The following is a 24,563-nucleotide window of genomic DNA, read 5'->3' as shown; positions in this document are numbered from 1 at the left end:
TGAACAGTGCTGAGCTCGAACATCCGAACAACAACATACATACACCCGTCAACCTCACGAGCCTAGCACCCTCTAGCCCACCATGTCCGCCCTCGACAACCTGTTCTCGTTGTCCGGCCGCACAGCCGTGATTACAGGTGGCACACGAGGCATCGGCGCAGCCATGGCCATCGCCCTAGCCGAAGCCGGCGCCGATATCATCCTCATCCAGCGCGACGACTCAAACAAAAAGACGCACGACCAGATCCTCTCCCTCGGTCGAAAATGCACAATCGCAACCGCAGACCTAGCAGACCAAGCCTCAGTCGCGAAGATAATACCCGACCTCGCCGCGGCAGGCCACAGCATGGATATCCTGCTTACATGTGCGGGAATCCAGAAACGACATCCGGCACACCAATTCCCAGATGATGACTGGAACACCGTGCTGCAGGTGAACTTGACAACAGTCTTCACAATGTGCAGAGACTTTGGCGCCTACCTCCTCTCGAGACCAGAACCACCAGCCGGAAAATCAAGAGGCAGCATAATCAACGTGGCTTCCCTACTCACTTATCAAGGCGGAATCACCGTCCCTGCCTACGCGGCTTCAAAAGGTGGAATCGGCCAGCTCACGAAAGCGCTCAGCAACGAGTGGGCGAGTAAGGGGATTAATGTGAATGCTATTGCACCAGGGTATATAGACACAGACATGAATACGGCGCTGATGCAGGATACAGAGAGGCAGAAGAGTATCCTGACTAGGATACCTGCTGGACGATGGGGTCAGCCTGAGGATTTCAAGGGCGTGGTTGTGTTTTTGGCGAGTGATGCTAGTCGATATGTGAGTGGGACGATTGTTGATATTGATGGTGGTTGGATGGGGAGGTGAGAAGGCTAAGTGGCGGAGATGATCCATTTGTGCTGGTAACACTACTGAAAGCGTTCATGGCGCTGACTGTACAGAACAAGCATCGTGTCATTCAATCATAGTATGTAAGACGAAGTGAAGTAAATGGCACTAAGAAAATGTACCGTGTCTGTGGTCGAAAATGTCATTTCAGTCATTTTTTCTCCGAAATCAATGTTCGAGCAACTAGCTGCATCCCGTAGAAAGACGCTGGTCTAAGCCATCACCATGTGATCTTGTACGGGTCACATGTATTGATCATACTCCGGTGTTCCAATTGTGCTAGCAAAACGCTTACTTCTTGTTGACCTGGTCCTGGATCGTGCCACCAACAGATCCCTTGTCGGTGAACTGCTTGCCAATAGCTCCCTGGCTGCTGAATGGACCACCGACAGCTTCACCGATCGAACCAATCTTGCCGTCTGGCTGGAACTCCTTGCCTACAGCGCCATCCTTGTGGAATACGCTCTTGTCCTCAGCGGCTTCTTGTGCCTTGCCACCGATAGCGCCCTCTTTTGTGAATTGAGAGCCTACTGAGCCCTGCGAGGAGAATGGTCCTCCAACCTTCTCTCCGACTTGACCAATCTTGCCATCAGCTTCGAACTCACGGCCGACTGTGCCTGGCTGCTTGGCGTCGAGGTTTGACTTGTCTTGGTCGGCCATTCCTGCGACGTTGTTAGTAAATCATTGAGTAGGTGATGAGCAGCAGGAAGCTGGTGGCAGGAAGCTGGTGGCAGGTTCAGAAGTGGTGATTCGTCCTTGATGGAAGAACCAGTTCTTGTGCTTGCTCGCGTGTTCCCTGCAGAGGCGTGTACATACTGGATGTGAATACGGAGAATTGTCTGGTTGTTTGTCTGAGAGCTGGAACTCTGGTGAATCGTGTGAGGGACATAGTTTGTTTGGAATTTGGAGTGCTAGAGAAGGGAGTAAGAGTATTTACGAGCTTGGTATTATATGGTGAATGACCTCACGCTTGCAGGAGTTGCGAGCTCCGCTAGCTCCTTCCTCTGCGAGAGAAATGATGTCGATGAATTTGTATGGCGTTTGTTGCTGACGTCAATCAGTGGTCGTGAGTCTCCTTTCCTTGCCAATCAGAAGCTTGGATCTCAATTAGGAGGATTCCACCAAATCGCTGCTTGTGAAGTGCTCGCTTGCTCTGCCTAGTATTGATGCAGTTTCTTCAGCCATGTGTTCGTGTTCACAGGACTTTGAGCTTGTCGGCAATATTGTCAGGCAGAGCATTTGAGATCAAGTCGTTTCGAAAGGCGATAGCTCATGCATGTTGTCTGTACGGCTACTCCAGTACTGTTCAACTTCGCTGCTTTCCATAGGGGACGATTTCTTTCACGAACAAAGCCAATGTTTCGTCATATCTCAGGATTGAACGTGCTGGACGATGTATGACCTTCACCATTAACAGATCGCGTAGAAACACAGGTGACTGGATCAAACAAAGCAAAACCATAAGGCAACTATGTACTGCAGAGTCAGCGCTATCAGCGACTCTTTATCGAACAATTTAGTAGTAGTGAAGATTGTTCGCTACATGTGTCGAATTCGATTTCCTACCGAGCAACGGCGATGTTGATGTGTCTGCCGTATCAAGATCGCGACTGCATCATCCTTTCTCGGTCAGATTCGAGTGTCAACCATTGAAATAGGAAGGTAAGATGCGACGGATGGACCTGCCACGGCAAGCAGCATAAACCCGTCGGCTTCTCTATATCTAATCTCACATTTTTTCTTGGTGGCAGTACGTCCCAGTACAGCTCACGTTTTTGGAGAGCTCAATCGCTTGCTCACCTTTGTCCGCGTTTTTGGTCGTGACCTGTCTATCCTCTACTTCTTCATCGCTTCCTGGTCCACCATATGGAAGGTTCCGTGCATGATTATCATCCAATTTAGAAATTTGGGAAAAAGGTCGCCAACAAAGTCAAGGAGGTCGGTCCCGCCAGATCACCATCGGCTATGCCTCCAGACGAGCAGAATGTCACAATCGAGCAGCCCGGCAATGACACCCCTTCAAAGCTCGCTAACGGTACACCTTCAACAGCGAGCCGAATCAAACCTGCTCCGCTCGAGAATGCCTTTCCAACTCCTCCAAGACGAAATCCGAGCCGAGCTTCCGAAGGTCCAGTCGAAGGTCGTCAATCTCCTGTTCCTGGTCGGCTGTTTGGAATCAGTAAATCCTCACCAGCCGTAAAGGAGTACAAGAGTCAAGAAATACTCAGGTCCAGCGTCTCCGGAGCGCACAACTCTGGTCTTTCCAGCTCCAACGAAGTCGAGAAATCATGGCGAAGCGGCCAGGTTTCGAAGAAGAACAGTCAATTCTTTGATCAAGCGTTTGCAATCAGGGAACCATATTACTCGGCGAAGGAGCGTGTCACGAGGGACTCTTTGATAGTGGTAGAATTTCAATACAACTGCTGTGTACGTCTTGGTCAAAGCTGGCTGGTCACTGCTAAATTTTGTGAACAGCTGGACACAGAACAAAGCTTTCTGAACGACTTCCTAATGACGCTCTCCGAGATCTACCACAAACCGACCAACAATATCATGGTTGTCGCGAGACCGAATGTCCATATCATGATGGCTGCCTCTACAGAACCAGCTTACCTCGTGGCGATCACTGCCATGCCCTCAGAGATTGCAGCCACCAAAAATCTGCGGACCGTCATGATAGTACAAGATTTCCTAGCAGAAGCTTTACAGATACCTGTCAACCGAGGCATCATAAAATTTCATCCTGTCCAAGAAGACGAGTTGGGCTCGAACAAAACGACTGTGAAGGACGAGATCGAGGTACTTCAGGCAGAAGACAAACGAAGTCAAAGCGTGCTGAGTCGCCAGAGCAACCGGACGAAGCGAGGTTCAACCATGCCTAGTATGGCAGAAAACTTTGGTGATATGGAACAAAGTCGATCCCAAACACCAATACTCCCGGCTACCAATCCGTTCGAGTGTGAAGACGAAAAAGAAACCGAAAAGCCGCAAAGGACTTTTTCTTCTGCTGGTAGGATCATGAGGGGCAAAAAGAGCCTTATGTCCTTCTGGAAGAAGTGAGGAGCTGCATATCGTGGAAGATCTTGTTGAATACAGCGAACTCTGTATTGAACAGGATCGTGGTGATGACAAGAAAGCCGATCGAGCGAATACGTCCTCCAACGGTTGGAAGAGCACAGCATAGTATTATATTATTGTCGGTCAAAGCATGGGCTGGAGTAGAACGCCACATTTCTTGGCTTACAGTGCTGCCTAGATACGAGGTTGAAGAGTCGTTACAGATGATATGGGTAATAGCAGTGATACATAGTAGTAACATCTGCAACGGCGGCGTGTTACTTGCACACCTGTTCCCGCGCCATTTACGGCAAAGTGCATACAGTGTGAAGTGTTTCTTCACTTTCCATTAACCACGACTTGCACTCCTCGGCCGAAACATCTTTGCTAACACCTATCAATTGCGTTTGTCCAAATTCGAGGTTCGTAGACAACTTCAATTGACCAATTCCTGACGACTACTCTCGATTCCACTGGCTCTTCGGTGTTGCATGGAATTGACGTCCCGAAACACGTTGTATCGCTCCAATACTACAGCTTTTCTCAGCATCCAACAATTACGTCGAAATCACCAAAATGTCACAACCCAGCACTAAAAGTACCAAACGCCTATTACCCACTACGACTCAAGATCTCGATCGACCCAGGAAACAGAGGAAAAATGTTACGACACCACAACAACCCTCATCCACATTCACCCTCCTCCCCACTCAAACCATACTCTCCACCCTCCCCTCAGACACCATCCTCCTCCACAGCACAAACTGCTTCGGCGAATGGGGCGCTGGCATTGCCCTAGCCATAGCCCATCTCCTCCCCGCCGCCAACGCCATCTACACTACTCACTGTGACTCCTTCCGAGCTGATCCCCGCTCCTGGCCAGAGAGAGAAAAACTCGTCGGGACGTGTCTACTTATCCCGCCACTGGATGCTGATACGAAGAGAAACGGCGGGAAGGAAGTATGGGTCGCGTGTTTGTTTACGAGTTATGGGTATGGGAGGGCGACGGAGCGGAAGGCAGGGAAGGATGGGAAGGCGGTGATTTTGAGGCAGACGAGAGGGGCGTTGGGGGATTTGAGAGGGCAGCTTGAGGGGATGAGAGAAAAGGATGGGAAGGGCGGTGAGGATGCGAAGAATGAAGGTGTTCTGAGTGGTGACGAGGTGGAGATGAGTGATGCGAGGGCGGGTGCAAAGAAGCAAGGTCGGCAGCTGGATATTTATTCACCACAGTTCAATTCGGGCAGTTTCGGTGTTAAGTGGGAAGAGACAGAGATTTTAGTCAAGGAGGTATTTGCTGGTTGGGATGGGAAGTGGTTCATTCTCAGTCCACCGAAATGAGGAGGAAGTGTCCACGCCTTTGAACAAACAAATGTGTTTTTCAAGCACACTCGTATTCGAGAGGCTTGACCGGAGTGTGTATACTCTCGGACTGATGCCATGTCAGACCAGTGACTTAGCTACCAAGTTCCCGCTTTCGTTGTTGGTCGTTTGAGATTGACTTTCCACCAGTGGCACATCTTCCTCTTCCTGTTTCTTTTCTTCCTTCTGCCTTCTGACTTCACCCTTGTTTCGCATGCTCAAGAATGAGTACCACCCACTCCCACCTAATGCCATGCTCATGCCAGCAGCTCCAGTAAGGCTGACTTGTGTTTTGAAAGTGAATACACCCACAACAATCGTGGCGAGCTGTTTCAGATTCCCCACCACAGTCATTGTCAACGGTCCAGCAGCTCGATTTGCTCGAAACGAAAACGTGTTCTGTAGGAAGGCAAGCAAAACATTTATCCCGACAACCACGAAAATATGACTTGAGAACGAGGATTGACGGATCTGCGAGACTTCTCCAGTAAGGTATGCAAAGTTTAGTGCTTCAATTGCTGCAGGTGCAGATGTGTGCTTCAGCAGGTCAGTCGGTGACACTTTGTTTGATCCTGTTAGCAGTATGTTCGTTGCGATCGTCTTGACAGATGCAAGGGCTGTTCCCAGCACAGTGAGCAGAAAGCCGATGTTTGTGATATAGAAATCGCCCACCGTGGTCAGAACAATGCCAAGGCACATCAGGGAGACTGCTAGGTGTACATCATGACTATAGCATACGTTGGACCAGAGACGCTGAATGAGGAGGACGAAAAGAGGAGAGGTAGATCGTACAACCTGATGAAAGGCCAGCGAGGCGACTTTGAGCGAGAGATTGGAGACGGCAATGTTGATGGTGAAGAGTAAAGAGAAAAGTAGAATCGCTGTGTATGAGAGTCGTGGTGTGTTTCGCGGTTGTGCGTCAACCGAAGGTCGATGGGACAGGATATAGCTGCCTAGACAAGTCGTTGCAGCGTGGAGCGCGGTAACTGTCCATGGAAATGGAAATTGGTTGAGTGTATGTTTGTTGCTAAGGCTGAGGAGGAGGTTGATCAACAGATGAGGAAGTAGCGATCGAACCAAAGGACAATCCAACGCCATTGCTCCTTAGATGCATGTACAATAGTTGATCGACAATCCTAAACGTTCCGAGGGGATCGTTTTGCGAGCGTGAGAACGAAGCAAACCATTTACCGAGTCTTAATGCATTAGTAGACACTAGTGGTACACAGGAATGTGCCCTTCACTTCCTCGGCTGGTGATGTTGCCTCCATCACGCACCATCTTGATCCCGCGATCGGCCACAACCACACCACAATCAGCACGTCGCACTGTTCAGCTCTTCCTTTCCTGCCATCGTTGCTTGAAGGTCTATCTATACGTGCACAAGACTAGAGAACAAGATTAGTAAGTCAGTGGGTTTGGGTGAGCATTGCTGCTGATGGTCTCGAATTGTGATATGTCGATCATCCTTGTAGAAGTGATAGATGCTTGAGCCATAGCAGACAACTGACAAAGACGATGGTATCATAACATGAGTCTGGACAACATCAAAGAGTCTTCATACAACTCAACTCGGGCCACTGTTGACCATTTGTTGAGAACGGTTATAGAGACTCAGTTAACGGGCACGACCGAACAGAGTATGCCGGCAAAGTAGTGATGTACAGACCCTTCATCGAGGACCCTTGGTTCATCAAGGTATAAGTCACACAAAGACCCGATGCTTCCATAACAATGGTTATCAAATAGTCGAGTTGGCACCCATCTCAAGCTCTGGGAAGTGTCGCGTTCGATATGCTGATGGATATCAGAATCAAAGCATGCAGGAGAAAGGAGACGTTTGAATGTCGGATGTCCGTGATAATAATACCACAGCAAGGAGTCTTGCCAACCTCTTCAGGGCCAAGCTTTGAGCAACCACGGAAGCTCAAGCTCCACTATCGGCGCTAACTTACCCCGGAAGCCGACATTCTGGAGTGTCTTTTTTTTTCCTGGAGCAATTCAATCTAAAATTGGTTTCATCGCAAGGGTGACAGGAAGGTCATTGATAATCTCTTCCCAGATATCATTGTTCCAACTCGGGTCCTGTAAACGTGCGAACATAGACTTCACAGACATCAGCTTAAAGGGTGAAACGATGCGAGTACGGAGATGCTCATGAGCAGCGCGTTTGCAGTTCATGCAATTCCATTGGGCCCACTCAAGAACTTTCGTATTCGATGCCGTGGCTGAGCTGGGCGCACGTCAAGACTCTAATGTAAGACAAAATCTCAGCATCCGTTGACGCGATGAACCGTTGATACATGTTCTACCATGCTCATTCTCGTTCGGACTTATTCTGACTCCCTGGACGTCCGACACGTGGAACCGTGATTACAAAGTGCCAGGTCCCGCCTCGTGAGGTCGATCATTCAGTTTTACCAGCATTGCAGCATCCAATACAACATCAGCAGACTCCCGTCGCGTTTGAACGCGTTTACCGAGCAGGTCAGATTCACGGCTTCAGACTGTTTGCGTCCTTAACATCTACAAGATACTATTTGAAACAACCTGAGCATAGATAACACATCTGACGACTACCGACCAACATGTCAGGACGAGAGTGTTCAGCTGCTGCTGCCAGAGGAGGCTACGTCGACCCAAATTTCCCTCGACCTAACGATTCTGGCTCAGCTTGCATCATCATCTATGGCTATACGCCTTCAATCATTGTTTGTGGTCTGGCTCTGGCACTGTTCATCATTGCATTGATAGCGCACTCATTCCTCCTGTTTCGATATAGGACCTGGTACTTCATCCCAGTTGTGATTGGTCTTCTCATGGAACTGGTTGGCTATGTCAGTCGTACACTATCGTCCCAAAAGAATCCTTACTCGGTGATTTTCTTCGTCATTCAGTACTTCTTCATCGTCGTTGCTCCGGTCATGTTTAGCGTAAGTTTGACCCTATCTCACTACGAGGGGAGTGTCAATCTACCATAGCAATCACTGACAACCACAAACAGGCTGCAATTTACACTCTAATATCTATCGCTATCAATCGCGTGGGCCGACAGTTCGCACCATTAGGGCCAAAGGTTATTCTCTGGATCTTTATCGTCGCCGATGTGATTGCAACCATCGTTCAAGTTGCAGGTGCTGCCATGATCGGATCAGCGTACAGCAACGGCAGAGATCCAACAACACCAAACCATATCCTCCTTGCAGGTCTGGCATTCCAAGTCGTCTCATTCGCTATCTTCATTGTTGTTTTTGTCTGGTTCGTCTACCGATCTCGCAACGCCACAACCCGAGATTTCAAGGTCTTTGCTGCTGCTACATTTGTTGCGACTCTGGCGGTCTACCTGAGAACTATATTCCGACTTGCTGAAACTGCGGAAGGATTGATGGAGAATCTCAGTACTCATGAAGTGTACTTTGGCTGTCTGGAATTCTTGCCAATTGTCGTGGCTGTATATGTGTTTATCTACTGGCACCCTGGCAAGTGGCTAGGATCGAAGGCAAGGAGAGGTAAAGGACTGGAAAACTTCGAGGAGATTGGTATGTCGTCGAAGTAAGCTCGGAGACCGGATGCTTTTAATATGAATCCTGTTGCCTTCTGAGCCAGATCTCACCAAATGTCCTGACGTTTGCGAAAGTGACACGCTACGAGCTTGCTGTGGTGCATTGAAGTGTGCACATATTTTTCGCGTATGCGCTCATGCTCTGTTCGACTGCTCCGTTCACCTGTCAGCCTTGCAAGTGAAATGCTAAGCACTTCTGGCTTGCGATCAACTTCGATCGCGACATCCGATACTTTCTCATTCCCTACATATCCAATTTCGATCTTCACAACGCCGCCTCTTTTCACAATGACGCACAAAATCTCTCCTTTCAAGGACCACCGAATCACGAACGCTACCTCCATTCCTACTGTACAAAAATGCCAACTTTCGAAGACCTCCCCGACGAAGTCCTCGACATAATCGCTCAACACGCCCACAAGTCATTTTTTGCCACCATAGTCAACTCCGAACTATACGGCAGCACACTCGACCTCTCCCTCTTCCAACTAACGCGCGTAAACCGCCGCCTCCGCGCCGTCACAGGTCGCGTCTACTTCGGCGGCTCCTACCCGCTTCGCGACTACGTCAAAGACACTCGGCGACAAGCACTTTTCATGGAAGCCAGGGAGGCTGAATCTTGGCGGGGTTGTGTGAAGAACGTCGCTGATCATGTTGCGAATGCGATGCACGGTAACGGGGTAGCGTGGCGGTCGCTCAATTATCATCGGAGACTGGATCCACCACAGCCAGGACGACTTACTGCGCGCAATGATCCGGATAGGAGGGACGGTGCTTACTATCGGTTTTGGGCATCGGCTATGGTTGTTAGACAGTTGGATGTGAGTGAGGCTGGGTGGAGGCTTGGAGATATGATTGGAAAATGCGAAAGAGAGTGAGGACGATGTGGTGATTAACGACGCTGAAATCATGGCTGAGATCAAGGGAATTGGGAATGATCAGTCGGACGATATGATTGATTGGGTGGATGAGACTGATGGAGTTCGACTATTTGGCCACTAGTGAGGAATGAATTCACCTGATACTGTAGTAGTACGAGCTGCTCACAAAACCTGGGAATTAGAACTATGAATCTGCTAGGGTGGGTTTGTCATGATTCGGGCTCGGAATAGATCATATCGGCTCAGAATATACTAGGACCGAACAGCTTCGGAGCTCAGTTCTATGATATGCGTAGATAACCATAGCCTCGAGCTTAAAGCAATCTTCCTCGTTGGGTCATCAAATTATTTTCAAGTGCTCGTCTTCTATGCCATATCATCGCCTCTGGATCTATGTCGCATACCATCACCGTTCATATCATCATGATGTTTCTTGAACCCATTCATATGCCCGTCTTCTCTCTTGTCGCCCCCTAATTGCGCACCAGCCTCATTCGGCAGAGCCGGCCCCCTACCATACAGCAACCAGAAAGACAAGCCAACGAAGACTGCCCCGCCAATCATATTACCAAGCGTGACAGGGATACACGAAGCCCAGATGAACTTTCCAACACTGAAGTTCGTTCCATAGAACATGCCGATTGGGCCGTTGAAGTAATTTGCGATGGAGTGCTGGTAGCCCAGTGCAACGAATGCCCAGATGGGAATCCAGATGCCGAAGATTTTAGATGTGTTGTCTCGTCCAGAAGTACCTAGGTACATTGCTAGACCGACGAGCCAGTTACAGCCGATGCCGCGCGTCAAGTTGTAACCCCAGTTCACATTGACTCGGCCCTCAGCCTGGGTAACGGCATACGTTGATTGTGCGTCACTCGATAGAGAGTCGCTCCACCATGCTAGAACACCTGTAAAGAACAAAGCGCCAGCGATATTGAAGATGTAGGAGACAACCCAATTCCGAGCCAGGTCATACATCGTCGTCTTTCGCTGCAGAGTTGCGAAAGTCATAGTGTAGAAGTTCGAAGTGACCAGCTCCATGTTCGTGAGGATGACCAACACGAAGCCAGTTGGAAAGAGGAAAGCCGAAATCATGGTGGCTAAGGCGGGATTCGACTGTCGCAGACCTGGAGAGCCGCCCACGACGATGAGGTCGAACAAACCGCCAATAGCGATAAAAACGCCTCCAAAGAAGCTTTTCAGAATCAGGTCAATCCATGGTAATTTGGCCTTCGCGATAGCAGCCTGAGTGATCAGCTCGTGTGTCTCGGGGGGACTGTGGGCGTCGATTTTGTGAGTATCCGGAGCCATATTGAAGTGTGCTGAATTTACGACGATTTCAAGGTGGCTTTCTTTCCCTTGAGGTTGAGAAATATCAGTTTAATTGACGAAATCCTAAACATTATCAGTAAATTCTGATAGATTCACCATTTAGCAAAGACATGACGTTGCTGCTCATGACGTGTGAATATATCGAGGTAGTTCTTCCCAAAGAGACATGACGGCAGTCGGAAGTACAGTACGCTGAGGCAATACTTAATTAGGTTCGTGCTAAGCAACGTGAAGAATTCATTCAAATGTCGGCTGTTGCGGAAGTGGTAGTGGTGTCATGAGGTTGGGTGGATCTGAATGGAAGTGCTTCTCAGCTCATAAAAGTATATGTTGGTTTCACATCTTTGAGCAATCTGCAATCTGCTGAGCCTAGCATTACATTCTCAAAGGCAGCAGTTAAGAGCAACACATGACTCGTGTCAGTAGGCCATCCTCATGTTGTTGAAATGTGCAGCCGCGTGTGGAGAGATGAGTGCAGGGTCCGTTCAGTCGTAAGTTGTTGCTTAAGCAGTGCCAAGCGATGCTGGCGGCTTGGCATGATCCTATGGCGTCATCCTCGTCATCCGTCGTTGACTGGAAAGAAATGGTGGTCAATATTCAATACCCCGTTCTGTGGGCAGATATGTTCAGGTCCAACAGTTCTTGCTTCAGAAATTGGCTCGTATGCGAACAAGGCACCGATCAACGACCCAAGCACTGTGCTCGAGGCCAATTGAGTTGACCCAAACCATCTATGTATTCCTATTCCTATTCCAATTCCAATGACTCCATAACCCACCCCGAATCAAGCTTTTATTTGTTTGGCTGCACACTGTAATACTCTGTCGGCCCGTGCTGTTCCTGCTCAAACCTTCTCAAAGGCACGTGCTGCTCCGAATGTCCATTCCCTCTGTGGCTATCGTACGATGGTGGAGGAGCCGAAAATTGGTTCTCATTCGCACTTCCACTGCGAACATGCGAGTATGCTGCCAAATTTGCGCCTCTGAAGTTCTGTGCCGCAGGTGTATTCCGTGCATTTCTCCGCATATTGCGCTTTCTGTTCCAGAACAGGAGAGCACCTATTATGGCAATAACGATCAGGTCGAAGACGATGTAGCCTACGATAGCTCTTGTTCTTCCAGCCCAAGCGAGACCCAAGCAGGCGTTGACAGTGCCAAGTGTGATTGAGAGTGGTCCAACGATCCTGTGACCTTTCATTAAGGGGCTCGGTGTGCCGTTCTTCTTAAAGTGAACATGGCCAATTCCTCCAAGCACTAGAGCAGCGAGGACGATGACGAAGGCGACGATACCAACGATCTGATGAGGGTGCGTCATGTTGGGAGACTGCCAGACAGTGTTAACATGTCAATTTAAAACAGCTTAGAATAGCTAGCTTACCAAGTTCTCTCTCTTTGAGACCATAATGCCAGAACCTACGCCTGCAAAGACCAGCAAAGTCCCGAATGCTTGGATACTGTAGTGCATCCACACTCTTTCGAGGAGTCGTAAGAAGAGGTAACCAAGCGGGAAGACAATGCTGAACGCGAAAGACATGACGAAGGCGTGGAAAGCAACACCTCTTGACAGGTCACCACTGCCAAAGGGACCTCTACGATCATCGTCGTCATCGCCGCTATCGTCACTGGTATCATCGTTCATCTCAAATGCTGGAACACCATTCGTGCCTGTCGCTTCAACCATATCCAGCATGAATTGCGACGGGTGACCTGGGTGCGAGTCGATCCGCGCATTCGAGTCGTCGGATTTGAGATCGTCCCCACTCGGACCCAGCGCGTAGAAGAACCTCTGTCTCCTACCAGATGTGTCCAGACCGCCGTCGCCCCAATTTCTGCAACTCTTACAATGCATGCGAACGACATACTTGTCATTCGTCACTTCTGATCCTTCGAGCACATTGACGGTCGTCTCGTTGTAGAATTCAGGCATATTATGATAGTTGGTCGTTCGAGGAGAGACTGTGGGTTCTCCCTGGTTATCTTGTGATCGATAGACCACAAACATCAGGGAGTCGTCCATGGTCATGCCAATACCAAACCCAACCCATTTGTGATCTGCAGGTGCCTCGAAATTGAAGTATAAATCCGTCTTCTGGTCGCCTTCCGGGACGTTAATCGCAATCTTGACATCGCTGTTCGTGTAGGAGCTCGAGGCAATTGTGGTGGTATTAGTCGAGTTACCAGCAGCAAATGTGGTAAGGAGGAGACCTGTAGTACAAATATCAGCCCCATGCTCGTGTCGTACTCTGATGTCTGCAGATTGGGTCCGCATTCGAGCTGTTAAGCTTACTGTTCAAAAGCACAAACCCGAGAGCGACAGCCCGGCTGCCGAGCCTCAGGCTTGCCATTGGAAAGTATAGGACGTATATAAAGCTGGCGCGCTTGTAAGTGTGCTAGAAGGAGTGACAAGAATACAATGTTTCGAAAAGGAGCGACAGAACGATAGGACAGGAAGGAACGACTTCAGAATATTAGCTCATTATAGAGAGAAGAGAGCTTTCCGCTATCTGCATACGCCGAAGCGTCAGTATACATAGCTAGATCCATGAGGGTCGCACTGTACCACTGCAAGGAGTACCTTAATGGATCAGGGGTAGACGGCTTGACTCATTTTAGTTTTGCGCTAAGAGATAAGCGATATCCGATATGGACCTTTTGAGTAACGGCTGCAGCGTTATTGGTCCCTGAAATTGTGGCCCTCAGCCAGAATCTCTCCTCGTTCTTTTGCTGTCCGTCCCAGATGTACCGGAGTACAAAAGGTTCTTCTGCCATCTCCAAACATGCACTATCAACCGTTCCGGCTTCGACAACTCAAAGCGCATGGTCGGTTCGCGGAGCCCTTCTGTCTCTGATAAAAGCAGAGACGTGCAGCCTTTTGGCTGATTGTATCAGGTCGATATGCACTGAATGCCATCAGTGCCACTCCTGCTGCGTCTGTGGCGTCCATCCAGTCTGCTGAATTTGCATTGGGAAGTCGTCAAAGTAATCTGCCACACCTAAGTTCCAGCTGAAAGGCAATGTGTCCATTGGGATCTTAGGAGGTAGATTTGCTTGACCTGCTGGAAGACCAAACAAATTAGACCCCATCGTGCCACCCTGACTGAATGACTGATTGTTGATATTGAAGTCGAAAGCATCACCACTCTCTGTGAGCGCGTTCATGTAGGGATTCGAATCTAGCCAGTTTTCAGCCCCATTCCCATCAGTCGGAGCAAAATCGTCCACATTGTTATCATCAGCACTCGCAGTTCTGTTTGTGTCAGTATTACTATCTGGACTAGTACTGTTAACCAGTTGTGTCCGCCGCGTCTTAGCTCGACCATACATCAGCCTTAGAGGTCGCCACAGCACTCCTCGTTGTGATCGAGGATACTCCATCATGCGCTTGTCGTACACGGCCTCAACCGCTGCCCACGCTCTATCGTACTCTGGACCTGGCGGTTTGTGGCACAGCTCTGACAGCACATACGCAACCGCATGCCACTGATTGTAAGTATGAAACAGCCATGACCACTTCGAGGTATGCTTGCCCTTCTCGAGCAAACTGCCGAACACGATAACCTCAACCGACGTACAAAACACCTGCTCTCTCAGATCGTCGGCATTTTTCGAAGGATCGCCTTGAAATAGCCGCGGATGATGTATGAACAGCCACATCTTGGCTAGAATGAGTTTCCCAATGGTCGATGCGACCCAGAGGATGCTGTAATAGTCAGTAAGAGCATTGCTAGTAAATGAACGCTCACTTACGGTACATTAGGGTCACAGTGTCGGAAATATGTCTCCTGCATACGCTGGTGTTCCGCGTCAATCAGTTTCTCTTTCTCCTTTATGCTGTTCCTCTTCTGGTCGTCACTCTCCGCACTTGTCATGATTCTCAATTTTCGCTGCATATTTGCTAGCTCAAAACGAACTAAACACAGAGTCATGTCAGTCGCCCCAATTCGCTCCGCACACGGTTCTGTCATATCACAAACAAGGTCATTGTCGTTCACGTTTAAAGGCATTCTTGTATCGTAGAAGATTTGTTGTGATACGGGGTCAGCGCCATAATCTTCCGCAGCACGAGCATCTTGCAGGTAAATGTGCCACCATAATCTGCGACGCATCTCAGTCTCGAATGGTGGGATTTTGAAGTTTGTCGGATCTCTGTGTAGACCTTGCGATTGCGCTTGCTGTAATGCTAGTGCGGCTAAACACCAGATGCTACGGCTGGTATCGTTGAACTTTACCACTGTTAGAAAGAGGGCCAGAGCCTGCAAGACCATCAAGTTGCTGCTGTTAAGGAACGAAGCCCTCGCAAGAGCCTGTTCGACAGCGAACCTGTATTTGTCGGTCAGAGTATCTTTTGTGCCTCCCAGTAACTGGTCACACTGGTCATCTTTCATGCTCACCACTGCTGCAAAACATATCGAGTAAAACAGTGCTTCGGCAGCCTTTGACAATTGACCGGGGTTAACTGCAGCTTTTGTGATCATATGATTCACAGTCGGGACGTGTAATAGCTTCATGACCGGGTCCACGTTGTCCTTGAATATCTCCCAAATGATGAATATCCGACTTGGGCTTGGCCGCAGTTCCAACATATCATGCATTAAACTCGAATACCCAAACAAGAAACCTTGGTGATGATGGTATCGTTTTGAACCATCTGCGCCTCCTGGTTCTGGAGGATCAGCTTCTTCATCAGAGCTCGGATAGTCAAGTCCACATTTGATATCGGATATCTCTTTGTGGAGCATGGAAAAGAAGTCGTTGGTTACATATCGACTGTGTCCGTCTTTGAGCATCAATCTTCCTAGACCATGTTCGAGACTTGTACGGCGATTGGGTGAGTGTGTAAATGAGCCAAGCCCTTCAGCAGACGATGGACGGTGTTTCTCGTTGTGTCGATGCTCAAGCTCGTGAACATGACCTTCGTCGTCAACTTGTGCTCCAAGATTGTCGACAACACTCTCAAGCCGTCGCAACCGTTTTAGGAGTTCTGCGTCTTGGGGTCGACGCGGCTTACGAGGTGCTCTTCCTGGTGGCGGATAGATACAATCTATATCAGCTTTCATACAGTTTGTGCATGTAGGCTCTTGCTTGTTGCAGCGCACTTTTCTCCGCCGACAAGTCACGCATGACCTTGGGTTCAGTCTGCTATTCGAGCCTTTGAGTGGTGTGTGTTCAGGTTGTTGATGGTCGCCTGAGTTCTGACGATGCTTGTTCTCCGTCTCTTCTGGGCTCGATGCTAAAGTATCGAGGCCGATATCAGAATCACCAGGTATGATGAAGTGGTCAACTGGCCAACCTGTAGATGGATACTTGGCTTGATTGAAAGCGTTCACGAACATGTCTCCACTGAGTTCGAAGGTGTGGTCTGCTTGGTGGGATGCTGATTCCATGATGAACCTACCGTATCGAAACAGCCACAACTTGGCGCATAGTAAGTGTCGTTGCGTGACATATAAATGCTGGTTGAGAAGTGCAACTGAAAGGTCATCAAGCCTGGAATAAGTATTGTACAGCGATTACTAGTACAATGATCTCTTCGTGAAGAAAGAACGATTTCCATTTGCGCAGGCCATGACAGTCATGAAATTTGTAGTTACAGCCACTGAGAGTCTTGGTTAGGCCTGCCTGAATCGTGAGCATGAGTACTCATTTGCCCATGCAGATGCTTGGAAGAGCTGAGGCTCTCTCTGATGGATAGAGAACGATGAAGATCTAATAGCTTTGTCAGCAAGCCGCTTCACCACTTGGAAAGTGCTCGACGTATTGTACAAAGCACACAAACATTTCTTGTGTCTCCATATTAGACAGGTGAAGCGGAACGAATTTCAGTTCCTCCGATTTCGAGCGGTCACGCTTAAACAAATCAGGTAGCGCTCCACCAGCCATAAAGTATAATGGAGAGATTCATTGTCCGTTCGTGTCACAGTCACAGCTTTACCCGATCTTGGTTGCTGAGGGAGGATGGTGTGGAATGTTTTCAGCCTGTAACTATCATGCTAATGACGAGGACATATTGAGGGGCACCATGACTACTTAAGGTCATGCCATCGCTTGGAATAGACTTGGTTCAGGTTCAAAACTGGGTGAGGACGATTAGTAAGAGAGCACGACTTTGACCTTTTGAATCACCACTGCTCCAGGTCTCCTGATTGATGATTAACCTCAGAAACTTAATCGCCTCGAAGCATACCCGAGTCATCAACAAGTACTCTACAAGCCACTTCTCTACTACAATCACCACGATGGCGCCAAAAGTGATAGTAGGCATGATGGGCTCCTCAGTGGCCAAGGGCAGCTCAAATATGTCGACTCCCGAGCAAGTCAAGGACTTTCTTTCTGTGGTAAAGTCGCACGGGGTAAAAGAGCTCGATACAGCCCTGGTCTACAACGATGGCAAATCTGAGGAATTGTTAGCTTCAGTCGACGCTCAAAAGGACTTTCTCGTCTCTACAAAGGCTCCTGGATTTGCTCCTGGCTCGCTCACAGAAGCGAACATTCTCTCTAATTCAGCAAAGAGTCACAAGAATCTACAACAAGACCAGGTCGACATTTACTACATTCATGGCCCAGACAAGGAAACTCCTCTGCAGGAGCAATGTCAAGCTTTCGGAAAGTTGTATCAACAGGGCCGCTACCAGCGCTTTGGAGTTTGCAACTTATCGCCTTCTCAGATTGAGGAAATTCATGACATTTGCAGACGTGAAGGATTCCCACCACCCTCGATATACCAAGGATCATATAATGCGGTACATCGTTCCCCAGAGAAAGATCTTTTTCCGACGCTGCGTAAGCTGGGGATGGCCTTCTACGCCTGGGGCCCGTTAGCCGGCGGACTCTTAGTCAAAGAGCTTGACGATGTGCTCAAACCCAAGCCTGGTTCAAGATACCACGAGATGCCGGTATTTGGAAACCTTTATCTAAATGATCATACGATTGCCGCACTCAGAAAGATGCACACAATTTGTGACGAAAACTCAGTGAGCATGATGGAAGCGGCGTTGAGATGGCTGATGAATCACTCGCCTCTCAATGATGACGATGGGATCATTCTTGGTGCAAGCTCGAAAGAACAGGTCAACGCAACGCTTAGTGCATGTGAGAAAGGACCTCTACCCAAGGCTGTGGTCGATGGATGGCAAGAGCTATGGGAAAGTATTGTGGCAAGCGGGAAAGCGCTTCCTGCCTTTTTTTCTTAACGTAACAAGTTTCATACACATTGTCGAGCTCAAATCAAAGCCGTCAAGGTGAAGTATCAAAACAAAGCAAAGATTTCAATCGGTGTATCACAAACAAGGTTCGCTCATAGCGCGAACCCCACGCGTCCAATGTCTCCACGAGTGGAGAAAGAGGACTTTGAGCTGCTGTCCTCGGTTGTCCCACCATATGATGTCGCTGCTTTGTATATTTCCTCTGATATCCATCTCGGCGACGACCTGTGTTTCCCAGATGCTGTTGTTGCAATCATTAGGGCGATTTTGCATCTTAACCTCAATGAAGTGAAGGACTGCAGCTTCTTTAAATTCCTACATCGGCGAGAAAGCATTAGCCTTGGCAGTTCGGCAAAACGTTTTCGAGACGAGGCCAGAGCATATATAGAGTCCCTGAGGTTCAACGTCCTGTATCTGCGCTACATGCTTTAGCAATAACTTAGTCCTCAGAGATATCGACTTCGAAATAATCACGCAAACGCTTGGGATAGAAACAGCTTCCCCTGACAAGAGCCAGAGCCGAACAATATGTCTACTAAGACGCTCAAGATAGCAGTTATTGCAGGTGATGGCATTGGCCTAGAAGTCATGCCATGGGGTATCAGGTGTCTTCAAGCAGCAGCCAAGATCTACAACCTTTCACTAGAATTTTCTGAGTTTGATTTCGCGTCTTGCGAATACTACAAGAAGCATGGCAAGATGCTGCCAGACGACTGGAAGGAGCAATTGTCTGGCTTTGACGCACTGTACTTTGGCGCTGTGGGATTACCAGATGTTGTCCCTGATCACGTCTCTCTGTGGGGCTCTCTGCTTCAGTTTCGAAGGGAGTTTGATCAATACATCAACCTGCGACCGTGCAGGCTAATGCCGGGCGTTCGATGTCCGCTCGCAAACCGGAAGCCAGGAGATATTGATTTTTGGATCGTGCGAGAGAACACCGAAGGTGAATACTCCAGTGTTGGTGGTAAGATGTTCCCAGGTACGGATCGAGAGATTGTCATACAGGAGACAGTCATGACACGGACTGGGGTTGATCGAGTATTGAAATATGCCTTTGAACTCGCACAGAGCAGGCCGAAGAAGCATCTCACATCCGCCACGAAATCGAACGGTATTGCGATCACCATGCCCTACTGGGATGAACGAGTAGCCGAAATGAGCCAGTCATACAAAGACGTGAACGTGGACAAATTTCACATCGACATCCTGACAGCTCACTTTGTACAACGGCCAAACCACTTCGACGTCGTTGTTGGATCCAACCTTTTCGGCGACATCCTGTCTGATCTTGGTCCAGCTTGTACAGGCACAATCGGCATAGCACCATCAGGCAACATTAACCCAACAGGCAAATTCCCATCACTCTTTGAGCCTGTGCACGGGTCAGCGCCGGATATCATGGGCAAGGGTATAGCCAATCCTGTAGGCATGATCTGGGCTGGTCAGATGATGCTGGAGCACTTTGGGTACAAGGAGGCTTCGGCAGCTATGCTCAAGTCAATAGAAAACGTGCTGTCCAAGGGTGGTGATGCAGTCATTACGGGTGATATGGGTGGACGTGGTAACACGAAGACTTTTGGTGAGGCGGTCGAGCAGGATATTCTGGCTGGCAGCAAATGAGACTTTTAGTTTGAACAAGTAGATGTAGTCTCGTATTGAACTTCTCGAGGTACAGCATCAGAGAGAAAATCTCCAGTCAGATTCTTTCACCATTGATATAGTTCTTGTCGACCTCAAGGATGCTGGCAACGAGGCTCCAGATGTACGTATAGAAGTCGTGCTGAGGAGAGCTCTCTAAATACCTTGCCAAGACTGTGGCCGAATTAATGCCGGAGCTCTTTCCTCTGGTCGCATCGCCAATGCTCGCAAGCAACGCTCCTGCCATGGATGGTAGTGATTGTTTCTTGCAATGCCCAGCTGAAGATTAATTGTACAGCTAATGTCGCATGTATCTAAAACTCAATTGTTGTGTTGAATACGAGTCCTTCATTTCTCTTGCTATTTTGCTCATTGATCTATGCGAAAGCGTCTATTGCTGACCTACTGACGACAGGTCAGCAGCGATATCAGATCACAGCATGTCTCTCTCGCCGTCTCCTCAACCTCCGTCCTCAAAAGATATCGATCGGCAGAAGACCACGCCCTTCCTCCTCAATTTCTGCTACCGCTCGAATGCTTTTCACAACTTGGTGGATTTCCCACTTCCTACCCCATCGAATCCACGCCCACCACTTCCACAGCATTTGCAGATCTACACCTGGTACTCTTGTACTCTCAAAGAACTTGCGCACTTGCTGACCACAGCTCTGCCATCCATCGTGCCAGATCCAGCAATAGGCACGCGACTATCCTTCCGGCTGATCTATCCAGATACTAGTCCTGCCACGCGTGGTGGCAGGCTAGGAGGTGAAGAAGGCCGAGGCAGATATACAAGTAAGGAAATGGGCAGCGTCGTCATATCTGCGCCTGATGTAGCCAATGGCAATGGTGATTCATACGGCAAGGACTACGAGCTTGGAGGTGAAGACAGCGAGAAGACCCTTGCAGACTCGAAGTTCGTGATTGGCGACTATATCGATTGTGCTGTCTTTCCGCCACTCTCGGATGGAAGTGTGGTACCCAGAAGCAACGCTTTAGGCAGAGGTGGATATGCCAACGGAAGGGGAAGAGGAGCCGGTGGTTTTGGTGTGGGACGAGGACCGAGCATCCCGACTGGGGAGTGGCGCAGAGGCGAGAGAATACCCGAGTCGAGTGGTGGTCACAGAGGAGGCGGATATGGAAGAGGTGGAAGGAGAATGCCTTACTAATCGAGATCACACCTTGTGTAAGATTTTTTCCGATGCGATGGGAATGTATGAATAAGGTCGGAAGAGACTCTGTCTGTCTCGACACGGAGGTGAACTTGATATCAACGAAATCTAGCCAAGATGGTTAACCTTTGAGCAGAAACAGGCGAAACACGGCTCTTCACACATTGGATTCCGCACAGTTCACAGCTGAGCATGTTCAGAGGCCAAGCAATTTACGGGAGTCAATACAAAGCGACAATGCTGCCCTGCCTTGGCAAGCAAGCCTTGTCTGCATTTGCCTCTGCAAGGTTCGTCCAGAACACTTGCCTTCTCAACTTTACGCCATCCTCCTATGATTCGAACTGTCAATACTACGCGCGGTCGTGGGGTTTCTCTTGGTGAACATCACGAGAGCAGGAGCATGCTATACTCCTGCACATACAATCCTGCTTTGCCCGTCGGATCTGGTTGTCGATCTCCTCGTAAGGTCGGACGACACAAATACGACGTATTCTAGATAGTATGGTTGCCGACTCGAGGTCGGAAGACTGAATGTTCAAACAAGCTGGAATTCACAGAACAATTGTCACCCAGTTACTGGCACAAACATTTACCAGATCGTATGGTCACTGCCTCTGATTTAACCTCGTTCACCGAATATCCAGAGAAAGCCAGGCCTAGCGTCCAAGACTTTCTCTCGGGGCGACTTTGAGGTCTACGAAAAGGTGTTGCATATCAGACAACACTACCTATGGAATACACAAGCCTTCTCATGGCCCAGAATTTGGGCAAGAATATCCGATCGGGACAACTTCCTAATTAGTCGATCTGTCTCTTCGTGCTCTAACTTTGCTTACGAATTCGAATGAGTGACTCAGATTTCCGAAATCTGGGTCACGATTGACATCTTCATCGTCGTCTCTGCTCGCACTTGTTTCTGAACAATTGAACACTATCAACTGCAATGAGCGCTACCACCACTACATACGCCTCGTCCATCGAGCTAATTCCCGAAGTGAGCTCACGTGAACGTCACGATAGTGACTGGCAAGCCTCAACTACACCGGCAGGTCCCGACAACATTGTCGAAGCTTCAAGGCTTCAAGATGCCTCTGTGCCGGATGGAGGTCAAGGTTGGGCTGTCGTTGCCACCTGTAGTTTGTTGTGCTTCTGGTTCGGTTAGTCAATTGCCGATGCTCTCCTTCCTTGTCCGTTTCACGGTTGCTGACAATTCCAAGTCGGCACATCATATTCCTGGGGAGTAATGCAGGCAGCCCTGATAGAGAAGAGAGTCGCTTCGGCATCTACCCTGGCCTTTGTCGGTTCTTTGGCTATCGCTTGCAACGCAGCATTTGCGTTGCCCAACTCCAGACTCCTCGTTGCTGTTGGTGCACGCAAGACTGCCATGATTGGCTTGCTATGTATGGGATCTGGTCAAATCCTTAGTGGCTTTTCTGAGCGCAATATTGGAGGCCTATTCGTTACTGCTGGCCTGCTTATGGGATATGGTGTCAGGTATTTTTCGACCATTCTCCTCTCCTAATTGTGTGCTGATCCACTTTTGAAGTGCTTGCTACATGTGCTGCTCCGTACTCACAGCTCAATATTTCTATCGGCGTCGTGGTCTCGCAAATGGCCTCATCTTTGCTGGAGGTGGTATAGGTGGAGCTATTATCAGCTTGTCCATGTCTGCGGTTGTTGAACGTTTCGGTACCGCGTGGACTTTTCGACTGCTCGGCCTCCTAATGCTTGCTACTGGTCTACCACTAACGTTCTTCTTGAAAGAGCGGATACCTGTTCGATCGGCTGCTTTCATTGATTGGTGCGTTCGCCTGCCGTGCACATTACCATGCGCTTACATGATACAGGTCATTATTTCGAGACTGGAAGTTCTTGATTGTCTTCACCACTGGCGCCATTGCTACGTTTCCTTTGTGTGTTCCACCCTTCTTCTTGCCGCTTTACGCACGATCACTCAATTATTCCCCAACCACGGGGGCTGCGCTCGTGGCAGGGTTCAATTTCGCGTCAGCAGTCGGCCGAACCGCATGTGGTTTTGGTGGCGATAAGCTTGGAGCACTCAACTCTTTGATCATCACACTAACGATCAGCGCTTTAAGTATGCTGTGCCTGTGGCCAGTGTCCTCATCACTTGCTCCACTTATCGCTTTCGTGATTATCAATGGTATGGGCAATGGAGGATTCTTTGCCATTATGCCGACGGTAGTGGCCAACATCTTCGGCAGCGTTCGAGTCGGAGTAGCAATGGGAGCCATCGTGACCTCTTGGACCGGCGGCTATCTTATGGGAGCACCAATCGCTGGCTACATGTTGGACGCGTATGGTGGTGAGAGCGCTGGCTTCACTGCATATAGGCCTGCCATAATCTTCGCAGGATCTCTTGCACTTGCTTCAGCTTTTACTGCTGCCTTTCTACGTTTGCGAATGTCAACAAGCATTTTGAAGAGGCTGTGAGAGGGCGAATCATGGCAACTACATTGCTCGCACTTAGCGGATCGCCGCTCATCCGACACTGATCAACACCATGAGAGGCAACAGTACCACAACATCCAGCAGATCATCAAGTTCTCCGTTCGTGGGTAGCAAGAGCTCGAGAGCTCGCTGAGCTGTTTACCGGCTTTCCCAATCATCACTTTCAGCAAATGGTTGTATTCATCAAACGAAAAGATAATTGCTTCTCAAGAGGTGTATATACATGGTATTCGTCGCCACTTCCGTACCGCCCAAGTGCTTCTGTGCTTTGCAAGCAGAAGCTACCTCAATGTCCGACGACGCGAACGATGGCGTGCGACGGTCAAGCAGAGTACCGAGCCGAGTCTTAGAGCATCAGAGAATTTGACTACCTCTCGAAGTGAGGAGAATGTGAGGAAGCAGATAGCGAAACGACGAGAACCTCAGAATAGATCCAAGTTGGCGCCCAAAAAGCCATCATCTATGAGATCAACTCTAAACCACGTCGGAGCCAATGAAGAGGCTGCAGACAATCTCCGCGATTGGTTGAATGTGAGAATGGCGCCTTTTCTCAAGCAAGCTATCACTCAGGCACTGGATGATAGGTAAGGCGATGGCTGGTTCTTGGTATTTGCTTTGCTAACATCTGAGGATAGACAAGTACTATACCCGTTACAATGGCTGGGTGAACAGCTTATTTTGCAGTCCGTACAATACGAAGGCAATCCGGACGTCTCTCACATTAGAGGGCGGTTTCTGTATGAGCACCGATCCAATAATGGTCGAGTTGTGTCAGCACCGACAGAGATTGTTGACATGCCTGTCGAGGCTTTGCAGAAGACAGTGTTGGAGGATACAAAGGGAGAGCAGCAAGATTCGGTATCATCGCCATTGGCTGAGACCCGTTTGGTTACGAGTTGATTCCTCGATCAAATTGTGATTGTTTGATTGGCTTCAAAAAGGATGCTCTCTGCTTACGGGTAACTACAATTCGCGTATCGCCGAATAAATTTGAACATTT

The 24,563-nt window shown here is 49.0% G+C and overlaps 12 protein-coding genes across 12 annotated transcripts; 8 read left to right on the top strand and 4 right to left on the bottom strand.

The window, feature by feature from the left end:
• Positions 1-82: 82 nt before the first annotated feature.
• LTR64_008332 (uncharacterized protein) lies at positions 83-871 on the top strand (the record flags this gene model as incomplete). Its single annotated transcript, XM_064902647.1, has 1 exon — positions 83-871. The coding sequence occupies one exon, from the start codon at positions 83-85 to the stop codon at positions 869-871; it is 789 nt and encodes a 262-aa protein (XP_064751123.1).
• Positions 872-1,183: 312 nt separating this feature from the next.
• Positions 1,184-1,552, bottom strand: LTR64_008331 (uncharacterized protein; the record flags this gene model as incomplete). The annotated part of the gene is made up of 1 exon (XM_064902646.1): positions 1,184-1,552. One exon carries the CDS (start codon positions 1,550-1,552, stop codon positions 1,184-1,186), a length of 369 nt encoding a protein of 122 aa, XP_064751122.1.
• Positions 1,553-2,857: 1,305 nt separating this feature from the next.
• On the top strand, positions 2,858-3,952 carry LTR64_008330 (uncharacterized protein; the record flags this gene model as incomplete). The annotated part of the gene is made up of 2 exons (XM_064902645.1): positions 2,858-3,319; positions 3,368-3,952. The coding sequence occupies 2 exons, from the start codon at positions 2,858-2,860 to the stop codon at positions 3,950-3,952; spliced, it is 1,047 nt and encodes a 348-aa protein (XP_064751121.1).
• A 573-nt stretch (positions 3,953-4,525) lies between these two features.
• On the top strand, positions 4,526-5,287 carry POA1 (ADP-ribose 1''-phosphate phosphatase; the record flags this gene model as incomplete). Its single annotated transcript, XM_064902644.1, has 1 exon — positions 4,526-5,287. The coding sequence occupies one exon, from the start codon at positions 4,526-4,528 to the stop codon at positions 5,285-5,287; it is 762 nt and encodes a 253-aa protein (XP_064751120.1).
• Positions 5,288-7,896: 2,609 nt separating this feature from the next.
• On the top strand, positions 7,897-8,864 carry LTR64_008328 (uncharacterized protein; the record flags this gene model as incomplete). Its single annotated transcript, XM_064902643.1, has 2 exons — positions 7,897-8,241; positions 8,313-8,864. 2 exons carry the CDS (start codon positions 7,897-7,899, stop codon positions 8,862-8,864), a joined length of 897 nt encoding a protein of 298 aa, XP_064751119.1.
• Positions 8,865-10,117: 1,253 nt separating this feature from the next.
• LTR64_008327 (uncharacterized protein) lies at positions 10,118-11,059 on the bottom strand (the record flags this gene model as incomplete). Its single annotated transcript, XM_064902642.1, has 1 exon — positions 10,118-11,059. The coding sequence occupies one exon, from the start codon at positions 11,057-11,059 to the stop codon at positions 10,118-10,120; it is 942 nt and encodes a 313-aa protein (XP_064751118.1).
• Positions 11,060-11,872: 813 nt separating this feature from the next.
• On the bottom strand, positions 11,873-13,424 carry LTR64_008326 (uncharacterized protein; the record flags this gene model as incomplete). Its single annotated transcript, XM_064902641.1, has 3 exons — positions 11,873-12,403; positions 12,458-13,284; positions 13,367-13,424. 3 exons carry the CDS (start codon positions 13,422-13,424, stop codon positions 11,873-11,875), a joined length of 1,416 nt encoding a protein of 471 aa, XP_064751117.1.
• Positions 13,425-13,989: 565 nt separating this feature from the next.
• LTR64_008325 (uncharacterized protein) lies at positions 13,990-15,818 on the bottom strand (the record flags this gene model as incomplete). Its single annotated transcript, XM_064902640.1, has 2 exons — positions 13,990-14,779; positions 14,827-15,818. The coding sequence occupies 2 exons, from the start codon at positions 15,816-15,818 to the stop codon at positions 13,990-13,992; spliced, it is 1,782 nt and encodes a 593-aa protein (XP_064751116.1).
• A 1,497-nt stretch (positions 15,819-17,315) lies between these two features.
• On the top strand, positions 17,316-18,713 carry LTR64_008324 (uncharacterized protein; the record flags this gene model as incomplete). The annotated part of the gene is made up of 2 exons (XM_064902639.1): positions 17,316-18,225; positions 18,298-18,713. The coding sequence occupies 2 exons, from the start codon at positions 17,316-17,318 to the stop codon at positions 18,711-18,713; spliced, it is 1,326 nt and encodes a 441-aa protein (XP_064751115.1).
• A 96-nt stretch (positions 18,714-18,809) lies between these two features.
• LTR64_008323 (uncharacterized protein) lies at positions 18,810-19,901 on the top strand (the record flags this gene model as incomplete). Its single annotated transcript, XM_064902638.1, has 1 exon — positions 18,810-19,901. One exon carries the CDS (start codon positions 18,810-18,812, stop codon positions 19,899-19,901), a length of 1,092 nt encoding a protein of 363 aa, XP_064751114.1.
• Positions 19,902-20,359: 458 nt separating this feature from the next.
• On the top strand, positions 20,360-21,088 carry LTR64_008322 (uncharacterized protein; the record flags this gene model as incomplete). Its single annotated transcript, XM_064902637.1, has 1 exon — positions 20,360-21,088. One exon carries the CDS (start codon positions 20,360-20,362, stop codon positions 21,086-21,088), a length of 729 nt encoding a protein of 242 aa, XP_064751113.1.
• Positions 21,089-24,100: 3,012 nt separating this feature from the next.
• On the top strand, positions 24,101-24,463 carry LTR64_008321 (uncharacterized protein; the record flags this gene model as incomplete). Its single annotated transcript, XM_064902636.1, has 2 exons — positions 24,101-24,147; positions 24,199-24,463. The coding sequence occupies 2 exons, from the start codon at positions 24,101-24,103 to the stop codon at positions 24,461-24,463; spliced, it is 312 nt and encodes a 103-aa protein (XP_064751112.1).
• Between the last annotated feature and the right edge of the window lie 100 nt (positions 24,464-24,563).

The sequence above is a fragment of the Lithohypha guttulata genome (genome assembly GCF_036872675.1).
Source record: "Lithohypha guttulata strain CCFEE 5908 chromosome Unknown scaffold_8, whole genome shotgun sequence".
NCBI classification, from domain to species: domain Eukaryota; kingdom Fungi; phylum Ascomycota; class Eurotiomycetes; order Chaetothyriales; family Trichomeriaceae; genus Lithohypha; species Lithohypha guttulata.
This window is presented reverse-complemented; position numbering and strand designations above follow the sequence as displayed.